General features: G+C 57.0%; 5 protein-coding genes across 5 annotated transcripts; all 5 read right to left on the bottom strand.

Moving 5' to 3' along the window:
* Nucleotides 1-352: 352 nt before the first annotated feature.
* Nucleotides 353-4,159, bottom strand: LBRM_26_2600 (ABC transporter-like protein; the record flags this gene model as incomplete). Its single annotated transcript, XM_001562439.1, has 1 exon — nt 353-4,159. One exon carries the CDS (start codon nt 4,157-4,159, stop codon nt 353-355), a length of 3,807 nt encoding a protein of 1,268 aa, XP_001562489.1.
* Nucleotides 4,160-5,410: 1,251 nt separating this feature from the next.
* On the bottom strand, nt 5,411-7,912 carry LBRM_26_2590 (conserved hypothetical protein; the record flags this gene model as incomplete). Its single annotated transcript, XM_001562438.1, has 1 exon — nt 5,411-7,912. One exon carries the CDS (start codon nt 7,910-7,912, stop codon nt 5,411-5,413), a length of 2,502 nt encoding a protein of 833 aa, XP_001562488.1.
* A 2,012-nt stretch (nt 7,913-9,924) lies between these two features.
* LBRM_26_2580 (conserved hypothetical protein) lies at nt 9,925-11,673 on the bottom strand (the record flags this gene model as incomplete). Its single annotated transcript, XM_001562437.1, has 1 exon — nt 9,925-11,673. The coding sequence occupies one exon, from the start codon at nt 11,671-11,673 to the stop codon at nt 9,925-9,927; it is 1,749 nt and encodes a 582-aa protein (XP_001562487.1).
* A 3,784-nt stretch (nt 11,674-15,457) lies between these two features.
* LBRM_26_2570 (conserved hypothetical protein) lies at nt 15,458-16,612 on the bottom strand (the record flags this gene model as incomplete). The annotated part of the gene is made up of 1 exon (XM_001562436.1): nt 15,458-16,612. One exon carries the CDS (start codon nt 16,610-16,612, stop codon nt 15,458-15,460), a length of 1,155 nt encoding a protein of 384 aa, XP_001562486.1.
* A 1,547-nt stretch (nt 16,613-18,159) lies between these two features.
* Nucleotides 18,160-18,402, bottom strand: LBRM_26_2560 (conserved hypothetical protein; the record flags this gene model as incomplete). The annotated part of the gene is made up of 1 exon (XM_001562435.1): nt 18,160-18,402. One exon carries the CDS (start codon nt 18,400-18,402, stop codon nt 18,160-18,162), a length of 243 nt encoding a protein of 80 aa, XP_001562485.1.
* Between the last annotated feature and the right edge of the window lie 585 nt (nt 18,403-18,987).

Here is an 18,987-nt window from a genome sequence, read left to right as displayed (position 1 = left end):
CCTTCGTACCCATTGCCGTCTTTGTCGCGCGTGCACAAAGTCCCACGGTAGTAAATGGTGCCCCTCCTCCTGTCCCGCAAGGAGGAGCAGAAAGACACAACGACACAGAGGACAACGGCACGTGCAAAAATGAGCAGGCACGGCAAGGAATAAAGGAAGTAGGTAGCTGGACGACGGCGAGAGACAACGAATAACACCCAGACACGCATCCATGCGCGTAGCCCAAAAAGGACAGCAAACACACGTATCACCGAGTAAAACAATACGACCAGTGGCGTGGGACGGTCCCAGTGAACAGCAACGGGAAAGAGACGGCACCATTCGCTAGGAGGGCACAACCTGTTCGTTTTCCTCAAGCATGGGACAGTTCCCATCGAGATTTATACTCACCCCCCAGTGCCAGGAGTTGCTCGTGCGTGCCACGCTCGATAATCTTGCCACTGTCCAAAAGCACAATCTGGTCACTGTGGCGGATGGTCGTGAGGCGATGCGCGATGGTGATCGTGGTAACATTGAAGCGCCGCTGAAACAAGTCTAAGTTGCGCTGCACTCGCATTTCTGTTATGCTATCGAGGGCACTGGTAGCTTCATCGAGCAGCAACAGCTTTGGGCAGCGGATAACGCCTCTGGCGATGGCCACGCGTTGTTTCTGTCCGCCGCTGAGCTGCTGGCCCCGGTAGCCCACCTCCGTGTCGTAGCCGTTGTCCATCTCCATGATGTCGTCATGGATGCAAGCGGTCTTTGCTGCCTCAATGACCTCCTCCTCCGTGGCATCGGGCAACGAGTACTTGATATTGTCACGGATGGTGCCGCTGAACAGGGAGGGCTCCTGCAGTACAATGCTGAGCTGGTCGCGCCACGTGACAAGGTCGAGAAAGCTGAGATCTTGGCCATTGATGAGTACCGTGCCCGACGAGATAGGATAAAACCGAGCCAGAATTTGCACAATGGTGGACTTGCCACAACCCGTCTGCCCCATCAGACCGTTCGACGAGCCTGCCTGAAAGTTGAGAGAGACGTTGTTCAGCACCTTTGCCCCCTCACGCGCCGGGTACGCGAAGCTAATGTTGTGGAATGCGATACCCACCTGCTCCTCGAAGTTCACCTTGCCGTACTCATAACTGTCCACCGCCGGCACACGGTCAATAACAGTGAAGACACGGTTCGACGAGTCCCGCGCATCGCGCAGCTTCGTCGCAAAGCTGCCGGCCTCCGCACCCGCCAGCGTTGAACCCATAGTGATGGCCATTGCAGCAACCAACACGTTGCTGAAGTGGGTCTCGTTCTTCTCAATGAGTGTTCCGCCATACCAAAACGAGAGAGCCATCGATCCCATCAGTGTGATCTCCGTCACACCGGTGAGAATACTAATGAGAACGATGCGGCGCTCGGCAGTCTGCTCCGCGATGTTGATGATCCGCTTGTATCTCTTGATCACCCGATTCTGCATGTTGAAGGAGGCGACAGTGCGTATAGAGCCGAGTGCTTCGTTCACTACCGTGTCGATGCCACTCTCGCGAACCTTTTCTGAGTCAGCAAAGAAGATTTGCTGCGCAACGATGCTGCCAACAAACAGCGGCATCGTGGCCAGGCACACGAGCGCTACCTTCCACTGCATGAAAATGCCAATTATAATGCCGCCGGCGAGTGCGCAGACAGACCTGAGACGGGAACCGAGGGTAGGGCCGTACAGCTGATGTACTGCCTCGCAGTCGCCAGAGAGAAGGGTCGTCAATCCCCCGGGGTCTCGACGGGGCATGTCAAAGAAGGTTTGGTCCTGTCGAAGAATCCGCTGGAACAGCAGCGAGCGCAGCTCACAGGTGAGGTACTCGCCGACGTAGCCGTAGAAACCCGTGAGCACAGCCCCCAGGAAGTAGACAGCGCCCAAAAGAATGAGCAGAATCGCGTAGAGGGCTGCCTGTTTCTGCATGTGCTTCTTGTCCTGCGTCTGGCGGTAGTTACCGAGACTGTTGATCAGCTGAGAGATCGTGAGGCCGACGCAAGGGAAGACGATGGCCGTGAGGATGGAGCCTAGCAAACCCAGTACAATCGCCCACCAGCGACTCGTCGTCATTTTCATAATGCGCCACATCGACACGCTCGTCTTCCGCTCTTCCCAATCAGTTCGGTGCTCGAAGGGGACATTGTCGACGTTGGAATACTGACTCCACCGGTCGTCCTCTTCGTAGAAGCCATTGCTGTTCGAGTCCCACGAGTTATCGCTGCAGTAACTATCGACACTCGACACGCTATCACCGGCATTTTCGTCGAGAGCGCCTGGATAGAGGTAGAAGCTTGTGTCGTGCACCACAGTGCGCAAGTTTCCCATGGCGGTATCCTGCATCATCACCATCGAGGCGAAGCGGCCGTTCATGCGGATGAGCTCCTCATAGGTGCCGCACTCAACAATGGAGCTGCCACCGTAGCGCGACCCGTCGAGGAAGTAGATGCAATCCATCTTTGCGATGGTGGCCATTCGATGTGCGATCGTGACCACCGTCATTTTGCTATTCTGCGTGAGATCGTCTATGGCACGCTGCACCTCCACCTCCGACTTTCGGTCCAGCGCGCTCGTCGCCTCATCCAGAAGGAGGATGTCGGCACCACGCACGACGGCACGCGCGATAGCGAGTCGCTGCTTTTGACCGCCACTCAACTGGCTGCCCAGAGCACCAACGTTGGTGTCGTAGCCATCTGGCAGGGTCAGTATCATATCGTGAATGTGGGCCTGCTTGCATGCCGCCACTACCTCCTCAAAGGTGGCACTGCGTCGCCCCATACGGACGTTGTCGAGCACTGAACCAGAGAACAAGTTCGGCTCTTGCGAAACGATGCCGATGCGGTTGCGCCACGACCTAAGGTCTAGGTCGCGGAGATCGTGCCCGTCCACGTAGACAGCACCCTCTGTGGGGTCGTAAAAGCGCTGAATGAGACTGATGAGAGTCGACTTGCCGCACCCTGTCGATCCAGAGAACGCAACTTTCTGGCCCTTGCGAATCTCGACACTTAAGCCTCTGAAAATGACCTGATCTGGACGCGTCGGGTAGGCGAACGTGATGTTCCTCATCTCAATGCATCGCTGAAATGTCGCCTCCTTGCCAGGCCCGTTCAGGTCAATTGCCGGCTGCTCATCGATGGTCGTGAAAATGGGGTACGCTGCTGCGCGCGCCTCTACGAAGGACATGAGGGCTGGAAACACTTGTCCGAGACCCATGGCGCCGTTCATCACCGTCAGAAAGGTTGCCGCAACGGAGCCGACGTCGGCGCGGCCGCTCTGGACAAGGTACACAGCGAGGAGAAAGGCGAGCCCGATGACGCACAGAATGACTCCCATCACGGAAGCGCCCGCCATCGCCACGAGAAAGTCCTTCTTAATACCCGCCTTGCGCGACCCCACTACCATTTCTGAGAAGCGCTCCACCTCGTGCATCTCCCGGTTGAAACTCTGCACTGTTTTGATGTTCTGCATGACTTCCTGAGCAATGGCACTCGCCCTCGCGTACTGCTTGCGTGTCACCGACACGTGGCGAGCTGACGCGGCAGAGAGGAAGTACACCATCGCTCCAATGAGTGGAAAGGAGCCCATTATAAGAAGCGTCAGCTCCCAGCTCGCAATGAATGCCAAAGTGATGCCGATGAGGCCGGTGCCGAGGTTCTCAATCCAGCTGGCGAAGCGGTCGTTGATGCCGTTGAGGACGACGCGTGTGTCTCCAGTCAGACGAGAAATGAGCTCACCAGGCTTGCGGCCATCGTGCCAGCTGATGTCCTGGTTGACGACAGCAGAGAAGTAGGCGCATTTGATGCGGCCGACCAGGCGCGTGGCAGTCACCTGGTATGTCGCAGTCTTGATGAAGACGAGCACCATCGAGAGGATGCCAACGCACGCCATCAACATCGCATAGTTGCGCGTCAGCTGCGGTGCCAATTCGTCGTCGTAAGCATTGTTCGTCATGCGTCCAAAAAGGTACATAAAAAGCGGCGTGACACCGCCGGAGCAGAAGGCCGCAGTGCTACCCACAATAACGGCGAACCACTCACCAGGGGAGCGATAGCGAAACAGCTTGAAAATGGGCACCTGTCCTCCTATCTGCTCCGATACTGGCTCCTCCGCATCCTGGAGAGTTGCCTTAACCTTCGTCTTTTGATCGGCTGACATCATTCTAGCGAAGATGCGTGCGAGCCAAACTGTCGAGCGCCTTACGAGACCCAACGCGAGGAAACAGAAAAGAAAAGCACCCGAAGTTCACTACATCACCACTGTAAGGGGTGTCAGAGAGACCCGGTGACATGTGAGGCGTGCACGTTGTTGCGAGTATGCGTGCAGGCGTGGGGGAAGGTGGTATGACAGAGGTGAAAAGTGTAGACGAGGAGAGGGGTAAGGCGCCGAGAGCAGCGGAATATCTCAGTGCAGCACCGCATAGCCAACAACATGAGCTTGCATACTTCTCCACCAGCAGAGGCGGCGTTCAAGTTCTCCTAGCGGCCGAGAGCATTCTTGCCTCTTTTATAGTGTTGCGTGACTCCATCATCACAGCATCGTGCCTAAACACTTAAATGCTGCTTCACACCCTTCCCACATACCTGAAAGGCGCGGGGTATCTCGTTCACCTGCACCACTACGTGCAGAGAAGAGTAAAACATTAATCTTGCGAGGATGTCATGGAAGAATCACGACGAGTACAGCGTAATGCGTGTGTGTGTGTGTGTGTGGGTGTGTGGTCCACTGTGGAGTACGTCAAGTGAAGTACTGTGACATGAGTAGTGTTGGCGCGTTCGGACAAAGGCTGCTTAAGCGAGTGGTAGTAGTCCACTCGCAGAGACTCGCTTGCATGACAAGGGCAAAGACAGGAGAAAACGCCCTCGCAGTGACCACACGGCATTGGTAGTGCCCCTTCCACTTCCTTCAGTGTTTCTGGACAAACACGAAACACACAAACAATCACGTCAGCGGTGGTCATGTGACGACGCATACAGGCCGGCAAAAAACGAAGAAACATGAGAACACAAAGAAATCTACTTTATGAAACTCACAAGCTCATCAAAAACCCGCAAACATGCACAGCTGTGTGAACAGCCACCGCGTACAGGGCGTGTCTATGACAAGACAACAACCATACTGATACCGCGGTGAGTAACCGTGTGTGTGTGTGTGTGTGTGAAGGGGTCTGGTGGGAAAGAGTCTAGGCAATCGCAATACGACTGAAAAGAAAATAAAGAAACACCTCGACATATACTCTAAGGCTGCGCTCGACGCCGTCCGAGTGAAGAAAGAGCTCGCTGCGCAGCGGCACGGGTAGAGGAGTGGGCAGAATGACGGCAAAGAATGCGAGAAGACCAACAAACTCCTCGATTTCTGGGTGCAGAGGTGCGGTGCCCTTCCATCGACATCTGTGGTCTTTGTCCACGGAAGCTACTGAATCTTGAGCGGGTAGATCATCTCCACCATCTTCTCCCACTTCCACCCGTTCTTGATGTTGCGCGCCTCAGCGTTGGTGCACAGAACGATGTCCGCCTGCTCCGTGTCTTCGACGAAGATGGCACCACCCTCCTTGAGCAGCAGGCTGGCGGTGCTGTAATGCTTGCAGGACATGAACAGCTCTGTGAGGGCAATGCGCTTCTTCAGCAGTGGTGGCTCCTCATGCTGGAAGCCGTAGTTCTCTTCACGCAGCCACGTCTGCTCTTTCAAAGAGTCCACCACGTACGACTCGGGCAGCACCCAGCAGCCTCGCACAAGCGCCGTCAGAAGCTTAATCGTGAGCTGGCCATTCGTGATGAGGTGGGTAAGGTTGGACGGCACAGGCATGTTTGACTTGCACTCCGCAATCGCCACGTTCGGCAGCTGCTTCACCGCATGCAGCACGTCGTTGCCATCAAACCCACTGATCGCAAAGACGCGTGCGTCTTCAGTGCGCGCACGTTTCATCGAGCTACCGCCGGTGGCTGCGTACGATTGTCCAGAGGAGACACTGCGGTTCTTGCCATGGCGGGAGAGCGACGCGGTCGTCGCGTTGGTGTGCAGGGACTGCATCGGCGAGCGCGACGCTGCCTGCGAAATGACGCGACGCGACAGCTCCTCCAGCTTCGCCTCCACCGCCGTACACCTGTCGACGGCAGCGCTGAGCTCTACCTCAAGTGTGGCGACCTTCGTCCTCTCCCCCTCGAAGCGCTGGCGGTAGTCACGCGCCATTTCCTCAAAGCGACGGTGCTCCCTTGCCTGGGCCTTGAGCGTCGTACACTCTTCCATCAGCGCCTCCGTCTGTGCGCGAAGGTCGCGGGTCGAGGCGAGGCCGTCGTCAGCAGATTTGATCTGCGCTTTACGTAGCTCCGAGAGCTCGTCTTTGCTCTGCATCAACGTCACCTCCAAGGTACGGATGCGCTCCTTGGCATCGCGTATGTCCTTCGAAAACTCCTCCTCGATGTCGTGGTTCTGCTTTATCAGCCGCTCCACCCGCTCCGCGGCTTCCTCGGCCGCCTCGGCGTTCAGCTGCGCATCGCTCGCCAGCTGCGCGTTGTCCTGCTCTGCCGCGACACATCGGTCCTTGGTGTGCACAAGCTCTTCTTCTGCTTTGGCAAGCTGTCGCTCCCGCTGCGCCAGCACGCCAGCTACGGTGGAGAGCTCACTTGACGCCTGTGCAAGCTGGCGACGTAGAGACTGAGCCTCTTCCTCGATGGACGTCTTACTTCCCCGCGCCTCACGGACCGCCGCCTCCATCTGGAGCTGGAGCTCGCACAGAGCAAGACGATGCTCCTCAGTGAGGCACCGCACTTCCTTGACGCGATCGGCTGTCAGCTGCCTCACGTCTTCCTGCAGCTGGCCTGCCGCTTGGCGTGCCGCAGACAGTTCTTCAGCCGTTGTCTTCGTCCTCTCCTTCCAAAGACGCAGCTCCTCTTGCAGCTCTGCGATAGCAGTATTTTTTGACTCCATCACCTGATTCACACGCTCCTCGTTGAGCGCCTTTTGCTCCTCGAGGTACGTCACGTTCAGCCTCTCTTGCTGCTGCACAAAGCTGCGGTGCTGCTGCTCCAACGCCTGGCACTCTTTCTGTAGAGCATCGATTCGAGACCTGCAGTCGCTCACCTCAGCGCACGACTTTTCCAAGTCATTAAGTGTGGTGGCGAGCTTCGACTCCGACAGCTCGCGAGCCTTCTGTGCTTGCTTCGCCTCCGCGGCGAGTCGCGTCATCTCCTCCGCCGCGCCTGCCAGCTCCTCACGCATCGACTGCAGCCGTACTTGGCACTCACTCTCCTGCTGCTCTGCCATATCGTCGAGTCGCTTCGCGTTCTCCTCGCGCAGTTTGTCAATAGACCTCTTCAAGAACTCCACCTCCTCAGTGCGAGTGACGCCTTCGGTCGACATCTTCGCCTCAAGAGACATGCGCGCCTTGTATTCCCGTTCGATCCGCTGCGCATAGTCCCCAATCTCCTGCTGGAGGTGGTGGTTGCTCTCGCGCAGCAGCTTCACCTCCTCCTGGGAGCGCGTGAGCTCAAAACGGGCGAAGTCGAGGTCCTTCTGAATGTCTGACACTTTCAGCAGCTCCCGCTTCGCCTGTGTGTAGCGCGCACGCAGCTCATCGTACTCCTGTGCAGAGATGAGCGCGGAGTGGGAAACAGAAGTCCGATTCGGGTACCGCATTGACGGACGCTGCACAGACGCGCGCAAGAGGCTGCTGGTGTCCAGAACCATCTTTGTCAAGTCCATCTCCTTTCCAGCGGCGGCTTTCTTCTCCATGTTGGGCTGGGAAGGAGGCGCAATGGCATCCTCCTGGGACGTCTTGGTAGCGGTGGACGTCGAAGTGACAGCAGTTGTGGGGACAAGCACTGGTGCCAGTGCTTCTGCCGTGTCCGCCTCTTCCGGGATCGGGTCAGGGAGGGTTATGCTCTTCTGGAGCCACAGGCTGTCTGCCTCGCTCATTGTGGTCGCGGTTTGGTGTTCTTCTGCTTTGCCGCCGGGGTACACGAACTGGACGGTGTCAAGAGCGTGCAAAGCGGTGCACTGCAGAGAGTCTAAAGTGGGGAGAGCGACGCGTGCAGTCGGGCGCGATCACTAAACGCATACAGCGCCTGAGGGCCTGCTGAATCCAAATAAGAGCGACAACAAGCGATGGTCTGTGCGAGCACTGAAACACACCAGTGCACTGGGAAGGGGGTTTGTGCGACTCACCAATTTCTCGCCCAGTAACCGCTGTCACGGTGCTCAGATCGCTCTCTGCGCACGTAAGCGTGTTTGCAAATGTCTGCGTGAGAGATGCTCCTGGGGAGAAGCTAAGAACAAGTTCGCCAGCCTTGACTCAAACGAGTAGGAGAGCGCGTCTCTGTGGCCATGACCGTGTATGCACGTGTATGCGTGGGTGTGTATGCATGTGTGTGTATGTGTGTAGGTGCGGGGGCACATCACCAAGAAAGCGTTAAAAGACGATGTCGTGAAAAACATTGGCGGTGCGGTGCGCAACCATCGAGAAGGACGACATTCTACGCAGTCGCTTCGAAGCAATTGTGATGAGGCGCGAGTATAATCCCATGAGACCTACTCGCCATGCCATCCACGGCCCTCACACCACACAAGGCGCTAAACACAACGGTAGACGTAGACTTGGGTCGCTGCGCACATTGCATGAAGACAGCTAAGCAGGTGTACTGCTCTCCCTTGGGTGTGCACGCGCACGCGTACGCGCACATCCTGAATCACTTCTCCACTATGTGTGTGCGTTTTCTCCTCTTTTGGCGGCGCACACGTGCACCATCCGGGTGCATATGATCGCGCCTCACTGCCAACACACCACAACAAAGGCGCGTGTGCACGACTCCCTCTCTTCAGCGCCGCACTCCACCACATGAGAAACTGGGAGGCAACAAAGGCGAAGTGCCAGCGGAGACATACACATAAGGCACGAGCCCCTTCACAAAGTTTGGCCAATCGGCAAGTTGACCTTGTCAAACAAATTCGAATAACATTGCAGCTGCCTCAGATCTCTTAGGAGAACTGGAGCGGGCAAAAGAAGGGCGAGGCGGTACACTCTCAGCGATGCCTCTCCTCAAACGTGTCCCATTCACTGCCACACGAGATGCGCTGCGCTACGCCCCACCCCGTCTGTCACAGGGGGCACATCGCGTGGTGCAATGCAGCCGTACACACGCGCCAGGAAAACGACCCGACCCAGTTACCGGAGCACCACCCCCGCCCCAGGCCTCCCACACCAGTAGGCGGGCAGGGCAGGGCGGCGCGCTCGACCTGAGCGCTAATATCCGTAGGGACAGTTCGCTCGGGCCTCCCCACATCGCAGGTACGCGGCCCTGCCACCACGAGGAGTGGCTCGGCATTAGGAAAGGGAGGGTTACCCGGCTTCCTCACAGAGAGTGGAGGGGGGGTGTTGATGCCTGGGATACCACGTGCTGTGGTGTCTGCCCTTTACTCAGGGGCATCAGTGGAGATGATGGAAAACACAAAGGGGGGTGCGCTGCGGCGGGCGGGCAAAGGAGAGCACTGCGACGCGATAGCCGAATTTGATTTAAAAAAGTGCATAAAAGCACAGGAAAGAGTAAAAATGAGAGAGTAGCGGGCAAGCGAGCGTAACAGCGGGAGGCAGAGGGAGAGGTACGCAACGCAGGGCAGCATCGTCACAGGGCGCGCGAGAATCGCTGCACAGTCACGGAGAGGGAAAGAGGTGCAGAGCAGTCATGCGTCCCATACAACATCTCACCTATCGCCGCATTTCTACCCTCCTCCCTCAACGAGGAAAACAAGTGCACCTTCCGCTCGGCGTCCAGCCCTCTCGCCATTTGATAATGAGTTCTTCTCATTCTTCCGCTATTGGCTCCGGCCTCGGGTGTGTCCTCCATTAACGGCAGAACACTGAGTTATCGTAGGTGTGTAGTGACGGAGGGCGGCAGCGAGTAAAAGTCAAGGAGAAACTTCCTGTCCTTCGCTCACAGGACGTTGGGATAGTACTGACGAGCAAGAGAAAGAAAGTGAAAGCGATCTTCCGGCTGCACCGGCTGCAAAGCGGAGGAAGGGAATAGGGCGTGAAGGCCACTGCGGCGCTCCTCTGAGGTGGAGTACGGCTCTAGCGAGCTCGGCACACTGAAGGTAACACCGTACTTGATCAAGGCAGAGGGATTCACCTTCACCTCCTGCACGATGCGCTCTAAGGTGGCATAGTCAGAAGAGCGTGCGGCACTCACGTACAGACCACGAGTATCGGTAGGGTTCACGTGATGCTCCTTGAGGTAGCGCGGCAGCATCCCCTCCGACTTGTCGTAGTCTACGTACACTGATGAGGTCGACGCCTGGTACGGAGCGAAGAGGCCGTGTGAGAAGTGTGATGGACTGAAGGCGGGAGGGACATCCGGAATGATCCGGCCTACGTCGATCTTCCGCACACTGTTTGTGCGGTGAACCCGGCCAGACGGAGCCTGAGCTCTTGGATAGTTGTCCAGCAGACGCAGAAACTCGCCTACATTGGCAGCGGTCACATCCACCTGCATGCCATCGTTGACCAGCTCGACAACACGTTGGCCGTCCGGCACGCTGAAGGTGAGGCCAAGCTGCGCAATCGCCGGGCTTGGCACCGCCCCACGACGGAGCAGATTGACCTTGTCGTGAAACGAGCTCACATCGTACGGACGACCGATGTGCTGCACAGAGGGGCGGGTGCTCCGTTCAAAGCCAGCTGCACTGCCGCCCACCTCCGCCACCACCGCAGCTGGGGGTACGACACTCGTCGTTTGTACGTCCGCCGCGCGTGACATGGGGCTGAAGAGGTCACCCGTGAAGTGGACTGGCGAGTAAAGAGTTGACTCGCGATCAGGGTCATAGCCTGGAGCCTGAGCGAGAATAGCAGGAATGCCGAACGTCCCAGCAGAGTCGGCAGCGGCCTGGTTAGTCGGGTACGCGGCAGTGCGATCCTTGTACGCCTGCCTCCTAACCACACCAGTGGAGTGAGAAGAGGGAGGCAACAACTGCCGCTGACTCCTACAGGGTTCGCGGTACCGAGCAATATGCGCTAGGTAGTGCGGAAATTCTTCGTACCGTACTTTCATCCAACGCCCGTTCGGGATCAGCTCTTCAATCGCACCGTTGGGCAGCGTCACCACCCACCTTAGGCCGGCCTTCTCGAAAGACTCTCGCGGCAGCATTGCGAGTTCGTCGATGTGTCTGAAGAAGGCATCGTTCGGTCTCTGGCTGAGCACAACCGAGTCCTCGCGCTTCGTTGCTGTTGGCGGCGGCTGTGGGGAGCGAGCGTCAGGGGCCGACACCGGTGAGCCCGGCGGCGGGGCCATAACGGCGCTACCGCCCGGCAGCGTTGCCGTCGTTTCGCAGTCGTTCTTGTCCGCACTACACTGCGACAGCCGAGTAGTGCAGAGCTCCTCTTCAAGATACTGCAGGATGGAATGCCCCACATTCAGGTGAAAAGCCTCAGCGATCATCGCCACGGAGATGCTCAGCTTTCCGATCAGCGCCGATACCTCATCCTTTTCAAAAGGCGACATGCTTGACGAAGACGTGAAGGCCAGAGCAGATAGCTCCCCCATGACCGCCATCATGTGCATCAGCGACACCTCCACCGTTGGCGCGCTATCACCGCCGCGGCCTCGCCTGTACGCTTCGTAGTACCGCTCCGCAAGTCGCTGAAGCACCTTCTCCCCCGAGTCGGTTGCACAGGTCTCTTCCGCCATCTCCTAATAAAGGTGGCTGTCGTCACGCTTTGGGGCCCACAGAAGCGCCGGGCAGTGCTTTCCTGCGAGTAATGTCCGTATGACCCCGTGCAGTATTGTGTGGGATACCACCCAGTCCTGGCACTGTACTCGGTTCGTAAGCGTGTCTATGCTTGAGCTTGCCTGTGTTTGTGTGTGTGTGTGTGTAGGTGGGTGGGTGGATGGGTGCGTGTCATGCAGGCAGAAAGGAGAAAACAGAGAAAATGAACAGGAAAGGCAAAGATGGAGGCTTCCAGGGCCACCTTGACGTCCACTGCAGAAGCCCTTGAAGGGCGCTGACTCGTCCGATGTGCAGGAGACAACTGTGTATTACACGATCTACTACACGGAGAGCGTGTAACGGGTTGAGTGATACGCCAGAGTCGTGTGTCTGTAGGTATGCCTGGGTTACACTATCTGCGTGTTGGCCTGCAGAGCAGAGAAAGACGTCAAAGCTGCAGCCCGACAGGTCACAGGCGCAGCGCGCAAGTGGATCCGTTGAAGATCAGAGGAATATCAGAGCAAGGAGAGAGTGAAGTGCGATGTGAGAAACAAAGTTGGTGCTCGTAGAAAGAGTCGCTATAATCAGCGCATGATCGTAAGCCCTGTTGCACAGAATGGCGGCACCAGCTTGTACGCGATGAGCCAAGCTCATTGGCTGAGCTCGTGTGTTGAATGAGGACTGCATAAAAACCGTCCCAGTAGAGGGAAAGAGGGAAGCGTACGATGACGGTCTCGAGAAGGTTCTCGAGCATACGCAATACCACAAGAAGCCGTGCTCGAGAAATGCTAGTGAAACTCTTAGCACGCCCTTGCGGGGTCTTTCGCAGTCTCCAGTGAAACCTCGTGTCGAGTGACAGCGCCACAAATCAGCGCTCTGGAGAAGCACAACACTCAGCCAACCTCGTCATAACACCCACGCAGACGCGCATGTGAGCTCTCAGATGTCGCGGCGGCGACGACTAATGGTAGAAGCGCGCGCTTCTGGCTTGGACCGCGCCACACTGTTGCTCTCCTCCACAAAACGGAATCCCTGTAGATTGCCGGCAACATGCCTACCAGCGGTGCTAGTGAACTCGTAAGGCCCTGACGCGCCCTGTGCACTGGGAAGGGCGCTGTGGTCGAACGTGTTCGACGATATTCCGCTTGGCACTGTCATGCCAGTCAACCGATATTAACGTACTTGAAGAGCAGCCTCTTCTGCTGAGCACAAGGCCAACGATTGAGTGGCTTGGATAAAAACTGAGCAAACGCTGCCTTCTAGTATTTAGAGGAGCGAGTGAAGAAGCTGCGAATCAGAAAAGAGGGGAAGAACGACGCGAAAGAAAGCCCTAGTTGCAACAAACAGAGTGTGCCATCATGAAGTGGAGCATGACACGACGCTGACCTACACAAAGTAGCTCCCCGTCCGCCATACTGCCCTCTATCCCCTTCATGAGGTCCACAGGCCCTCTCGACGGCATTTGCGTGACACACAATAAGAGGACAAACTACCACTGTCACGGCATTCATGAGATCCACACAGTGTCAAACCACCTTCAGCACATAGAAATGAAAGGCCACAGACCTTCGACAGTCTCCTCGTGCACTCGTGCCAGCCACATTTTCTTCTCTTGTGTTTCTCTCATCGGTCTGCCTGTGTGAGTATGTTTCGACAGGGTTCGTGCCTAGAATATGATGCGCCAGCGAAGTCAAAATCACAACGGCAGCTGCGCCTCTTCACATATATGGCACCTCTCATGCGCACGGAGGTACACAGGCGCACAAATCCATGCTTCAGCCGTCCCGAACCCCGGCATCGTCACTTCCCCAAGAAAATCACAGCCCTTCCGAACTAACGCTGGCGCCATCCCCCCCCCCCCTACAGCGCTCCTCAGGTCACCAGCAACTCACACCGAGAAACGCAACCACGGAGCATTTATGCACAACACAGAACTGAAAACACCAAGAGAGAAAGAGCGCGGACACATGCAGAGCTGACACTGGGTCACTCGTACTGCTGACCGGCGGCAACAAGAAGGCACACGCAGGGACTCCACCGTGCACATCACGCGCCGTGAAAGCAACAGTCCTTCTCCCTGCGCCACTCCACAGCGGACAAGCCGGTAAGGAGGCGCATCCACAACCGCAGCCCATCCACCTCCCCGTGGCGCCACGGCGAAATCCTCGGCGTCAAGGACAAACCGTTCGCCGTCGCACCAGGTCATGCGCCTAGCGGTCTCCCCCCTCCCGCTGCCCTTCTTTGACTCCCCCTCGCACCCCTGCTGTGCGCTCGGCGCAACACACACACACACACACACCAGGGTCGCCCGCACGCCTCGATCCACGCGAGCCGTCTCCAGGGTCCTTGCCCGAGGACGAGGACAGTGGCGTCTGCCGTGCGGGTAAGGGGGGATGTCGAGTTGGCATCTGAGACGGGTGACCGCATCGACGATCCATGCAAGCGGCGTCGGCGCCTCTGCCACTGCCGATTCGGCAAGCTTGGCCACCCTGTCCTTGCGCCCCCACTCACAATGGCCAAAGACAAGCACAAAGCAGAGGCACCCGCATTGGCGCTCACACGCGTCTCAGCATGTCATCATTCATCGTTGTGGGGCGCGCTGAGCGGCACGAGGAGGGAGAGCGAGTCCGACACAACAGTCACACTCGCTCTGCTGTGCATTCGCCGATCCAGTTCTTTTCGAAGCACTGCGAGTCCCAGCTCCATTGCATTAGGCTCATCGCAACCACTGCAAACCAGGGCACTGGAGCCTCTTGCCAGTGTGGCTGTGAGCTCATGAGGACGATGAGACATCGCGGCTGCTCCTGATTTGATGATCGCCTCTGTCAAACTCGTCATCCAGAGTCAGGAAAGGAGCTTCGCAAAGCGGAAGGGTGGTTGCTTTCATGGTGCTAGTTTTTCCCCGTTCGGCGACTCCGCCCAAAGCCCACCAGCGAGTGACCAGTTGGCGTAAACGCGACCGATGCGCATGACGAGCGGGTGCATGTGGTGCTCCGAAGAAGTCGATACTTGCATACTCGCATGAGTGCTGCCGAAGGGCGCTGAGAACACCGCCATCCGGCGTGTACACTCACGCGCCAAGTGCGCAATTGAGCCTCCCCACGTCACTCCCGGGAGATGCAGGCGGGTACGGCGCAGCAGCGCTAGGGGAGTTGAGGAAATGGAAATGCGCCTCTCCGAGTAAATTTCTGTCGTTTGCTTACATTGGCGTATCCGCTACGACTGCGGCTGCCTTTGCATGAAATTGCTCCACAGCCCTCCTGCCGTTGACGCTGGCACTGTCCCACCACCACGTGGTGGTGCTGTAGAGTATCCTTGATCCAACCAGTGCCGTGTAGCAGGAAAGAAGAAGGGCTTTTGACGACCCCACTCCGGCGAGCAGAGTGCCCTCAGCCTGTCAAGTGGAGCGCGCCAAAACAGAAGAAAAAAGGGCCTCACTAGTCACCACCGTCGGTGGTGGCCCCTCCCCCTCCCTCACACGCGCACACTTTGCAAAAAAAAAAAAAAGGAAAAAGAGAATGTGAACGACACGCACACGACACGGAATCCAACACATCACTGCTCAATCACAGAGCAGTGGAAAAAACACGCACACAAGTGACACTCGTTGAACGACATCCGCGTGGCTTCTCTCCGCTGCACACTGGCGCACAAGGCCGAACAAACCACACGAGTCGACTCAGAGGAAACGCGCGCTTTGCCTTTGCCTTCCGAGAGAGAGAGGGAGAGAGAGATCAGCTGCTGGACGCCGCATCCACCCTTTGACTACGCTGGCACATCTCCCTTCTGTCGCACCTCGATCGGGTAGCTCTGGATCGATGGGTAGTCGTAGAGACGCTTGTTGTCATCCAGCTTGATCTTTCCACTCCACAAGTCGACTGCACTTGCGTCGATGCCCTTCTCCAGTGCAAGCTCCTGCTTGATCTGATACACAAACTTCATTGGATCCACCATCTTGCGATGCGCGTTGGGGTAGGGGTCGTTGGTGATTCCGCTGCCCGCGCTGTCGGTGCTCGACTGCTGCTGATGCTGGTACTGGTACTGGTTTGGCTGAGGAGGCGCCCGCTGAGGCATGCGTGGCTGGTTGGTGTTCGCTGTCAGCGGCTCCGTAAAGCCCTTCGACGCTGATGAAGATGATTGGTTGGCAGTAGTGGGGATCTTGCCACTCAGCACATCGCGATAGCGCTTTCGCAGTGTCCGTGCGTCCATGCAGTCGGAGAAGTTGATGCCACGCTCATAGAGCTCCTTCGTGATGTCTGTCACCTTCATTGTCTCGACTGGATCCTCCCGCACTGCCGGCTCGACTTCGATCTCGATGGTCTCCACCTCGATTTCCTCCGTTTTGCCGGCATCTGCTGACGAGGAAGTGCCAAGCGTAGTAGACGCCTCTACGCGCTCTCCTTCAACGCGCTCCACATTGGGCTCCAGAGGCGCTGCACTCGGCGATGCAGACGGTTTCTCCTCTCCATGTGCGCGCGTGATCGGTGGCGGTTCCACCTCCAAGTCTTCTGTGGAGTTGGGTGCTTTTTCCGTAGGAGGCGTTGCGAAGTTGGCGCCTTCCGGCCTGTCCGTGCCCCATAGCAACTTCATGATGGCGTCAATTTCAGCTTGAATAGAGCGCGTCTCGTTCTGGAGGTTGGCGAGCCGCGTGTTGTACGCCTTCAGTGAGGCGGACAGCGTGAGTGCTTTCCCTTTGAACTGCTTATCCTCGACGGCGCTCTTCTTGATTACTTCCTGAAGTTTGTATGTCGCGCCCTTCATCGCCTCTGCCATGTCAGCCAAGTCAAGGTTCTGCCCCTTGCACTCTTCCTTCAAAGAGCTGAGCGGTTTGGTGAGGCTTTCGCGGATGTCAACGCTGACAGTGAGATACCGGCACAGGGCTGCCGGTGCCACAGTGTGGGCGACAACGCGACGAAACATGGAGAAAAGGGGGGGAGGCTCACTGCACGGCTGGCGGCTCTTTTGCACTTTGTTTGTGAGTGCGTGTGGACCTCTGCAGGTGTCTCTCGGAGAAAAGAGGTGGTTGCCTTAGCTCGAGTGTGCTGCTCCCCATATGACGCGAAGAGATCCGGAAGAGAAAGAGGAGGAAGGCACACTCTTCAGTAGACGGAGGAAGTGATAAGCACGCACTGCCACTCCTTTCAACCCTGATCCGCATTTCACCCAGCGCTACGCCTCAGCTGTGCATAAAGCGAAATAACGTGTGGGCGGAGGAGGAGGAGAGGCCACAGCAGGGAAGTGTTCCCTGAAAAAAAAAAAGAGAGAAAAATGAATGCGTGCGGAGCGCCGTGGCACGGCCTGCGTGCACACACAACCGCAGCACGATAATGGCGTGGGTTAAGTATGCGCACCGAGCATACACACACACACACACACACTCCGAAGAGCCATGCGCGCGCATAACGGGACGAGGCAACTCCCTGCACGTGCGTATTTTTGCCTTCGTTTTTCTTATTGACTGGCTGCAGTTTCATCTTCGCACCCCTTAAGGACACCAGGACGGTCCACTGGCACAGCATCACCGCAGGCGGTGTCACAGGAGCATGCGCGACACAGAGACGCAGGCAAACGTCCTGAAATCTTCGGGGAGAGGCCGAAGGCTCGTCTCTGTGTTAAGCTCATCCGCTCTCTTTTGGTTCAGGAAAGGGCGACGTCGCGTCTTCGTCTCGCGCGCCTCCTTCATGTGCTGAGGAAGGGGGAGAAAGCGATGCGCCTGGTGTTGGTGCCGCCATGAGTACGCACTGCACGTAACAGCTACGTCTGCAGCCAATAGAAAAAGGCAACAGAAGAACGAACAGTTAGAAGACAGTAGACAAACGAGACACGCATCGCAGTCACACGACGCGGTAGTGTTGACACGAAAAGGGGAAATAAAGACGGACAAAATGGAGCGCATCCCCCTCAGGCACTTCTCCTGGGATCAGAAGAGTGGAAGAGAGCAGGGCAACCTCACACCTGCAACCAAGCACACGGTCGCACGCCACAGCTACTCCCATACACATACGCACGCAGGCATGCACGGACTTCCTTTCATCGAACTCCTCCTCGACCTGCAGCCGCACACACGTACGCGTGAGCGCTCTCGCGTGGGTTGAAGGCACGTGTGCAAATCACTGCAGGTGGCGAACAAGCGCATCGGTAGACTCGAGGAAAGTGCACTAATTGGAGATTGCGAGAATAAGATCGAAGCGAGACACGTTGGCTGCTTAAAGCGAAGGGAAAGGGGGGTAGATGGAAAAAAAAAAACACACAGCCAAAGACATGTCATAGCGGCCATCCGAGTTCAACGCTTACACGCGGAGGCGTAATCATCCACGTGGCAGCGAGCGGAGGAGCAGCACATCATGCGCTAAAAGGGGAGAGGAAACGCGCACGGAAACGCAGAGCGAACGAGGCAGCGAACGGAGAACGCCAGAAAAGGCTTCTGCAAAAGAAGTCAAAAAGCGCGGTTAGAGTGCGAACAACAACTACGCCGCTACGGCACAAACTGCATCGACCTTGTTCTGTGCCAGGAAGGAGCTCTTCTCTTCGTTGGTGAAGAGTACCTTGATTGTGAGAGAGCAGGTGGGGCACTGCGCCACATCGTTGCCAGCGAAGAAGTCCTCCAGAAGAAGTTCGAACAAGTCGCCGCAGGGGCAGGGGAAGCGCAGCACACCGTCCTCCAGTGTCATCTCCGACAGCTGCACTTCTTCGTAGTGGAACTCCTCCATTCTGTACTCGTCACGCGTAGGGCAGAAGGTGTGCAGAAGAAGCTCAGAGAATGCAAAGGGGAAAAAGAGTGAGAGCGATGCGTGTGCACTACGTCACACAGACGATGGAATCACAAGGCAGTGACGGCTGTGAACACGTCGGAGAGAAAGCGAAGAGTCGATTGCCGGGGAGGGGGACGTAATGGAAGGAACGACTGTGGCGTGTCTGCACGTGTGTGCGCGCTTGAAGACGTTCATTGGCCCATAGGAAGAGTGGGATAGGGGGGAATAGGGGGAGGGATAGTGAGGCACAGAGCAGAACCCAGCGCGCGATGGTAAAGAGCCGAGAGCAGTAAAGAGAAACTACGCCGCCTAAGAAGAAGCCGACTGATTTTTTCGCCTGCAAACCACCTATCAGCGATGAGTTACGATCACCTGTATGACGCTATTTCTGCATGCCAGCCAGCCAGCAGTGCAGCTCCGTGGTGGGTGAGATGACGAGCCAAGTTGAGAACAGGTGCAGCAACGCCAAGAGAGACAAGACGCCTTAGGCTCGTTCCGACGTCAGTGTGATTTCTCATCTCCGTATTTGTCCTCGTTTTACAG

The sequence above is a fragment of the Leishmania braziliensis genome, chromosome 26 (assembly GCF_000002845.2).
Source record: "Leishmania braziliensis MHOM/BR/75/M2904 complete genome, chromosome 26".
Classification (NCBI taxonomy): Eukaryota; Euglenozoa; class Kinetoplastea; order Trypanosomatida; family Trypanosomatidae; genus Leishmania; species Leishmania braziliensis.
This window is presented reverse-complemented; position numbering and strand designations above follow the sequence as displayed.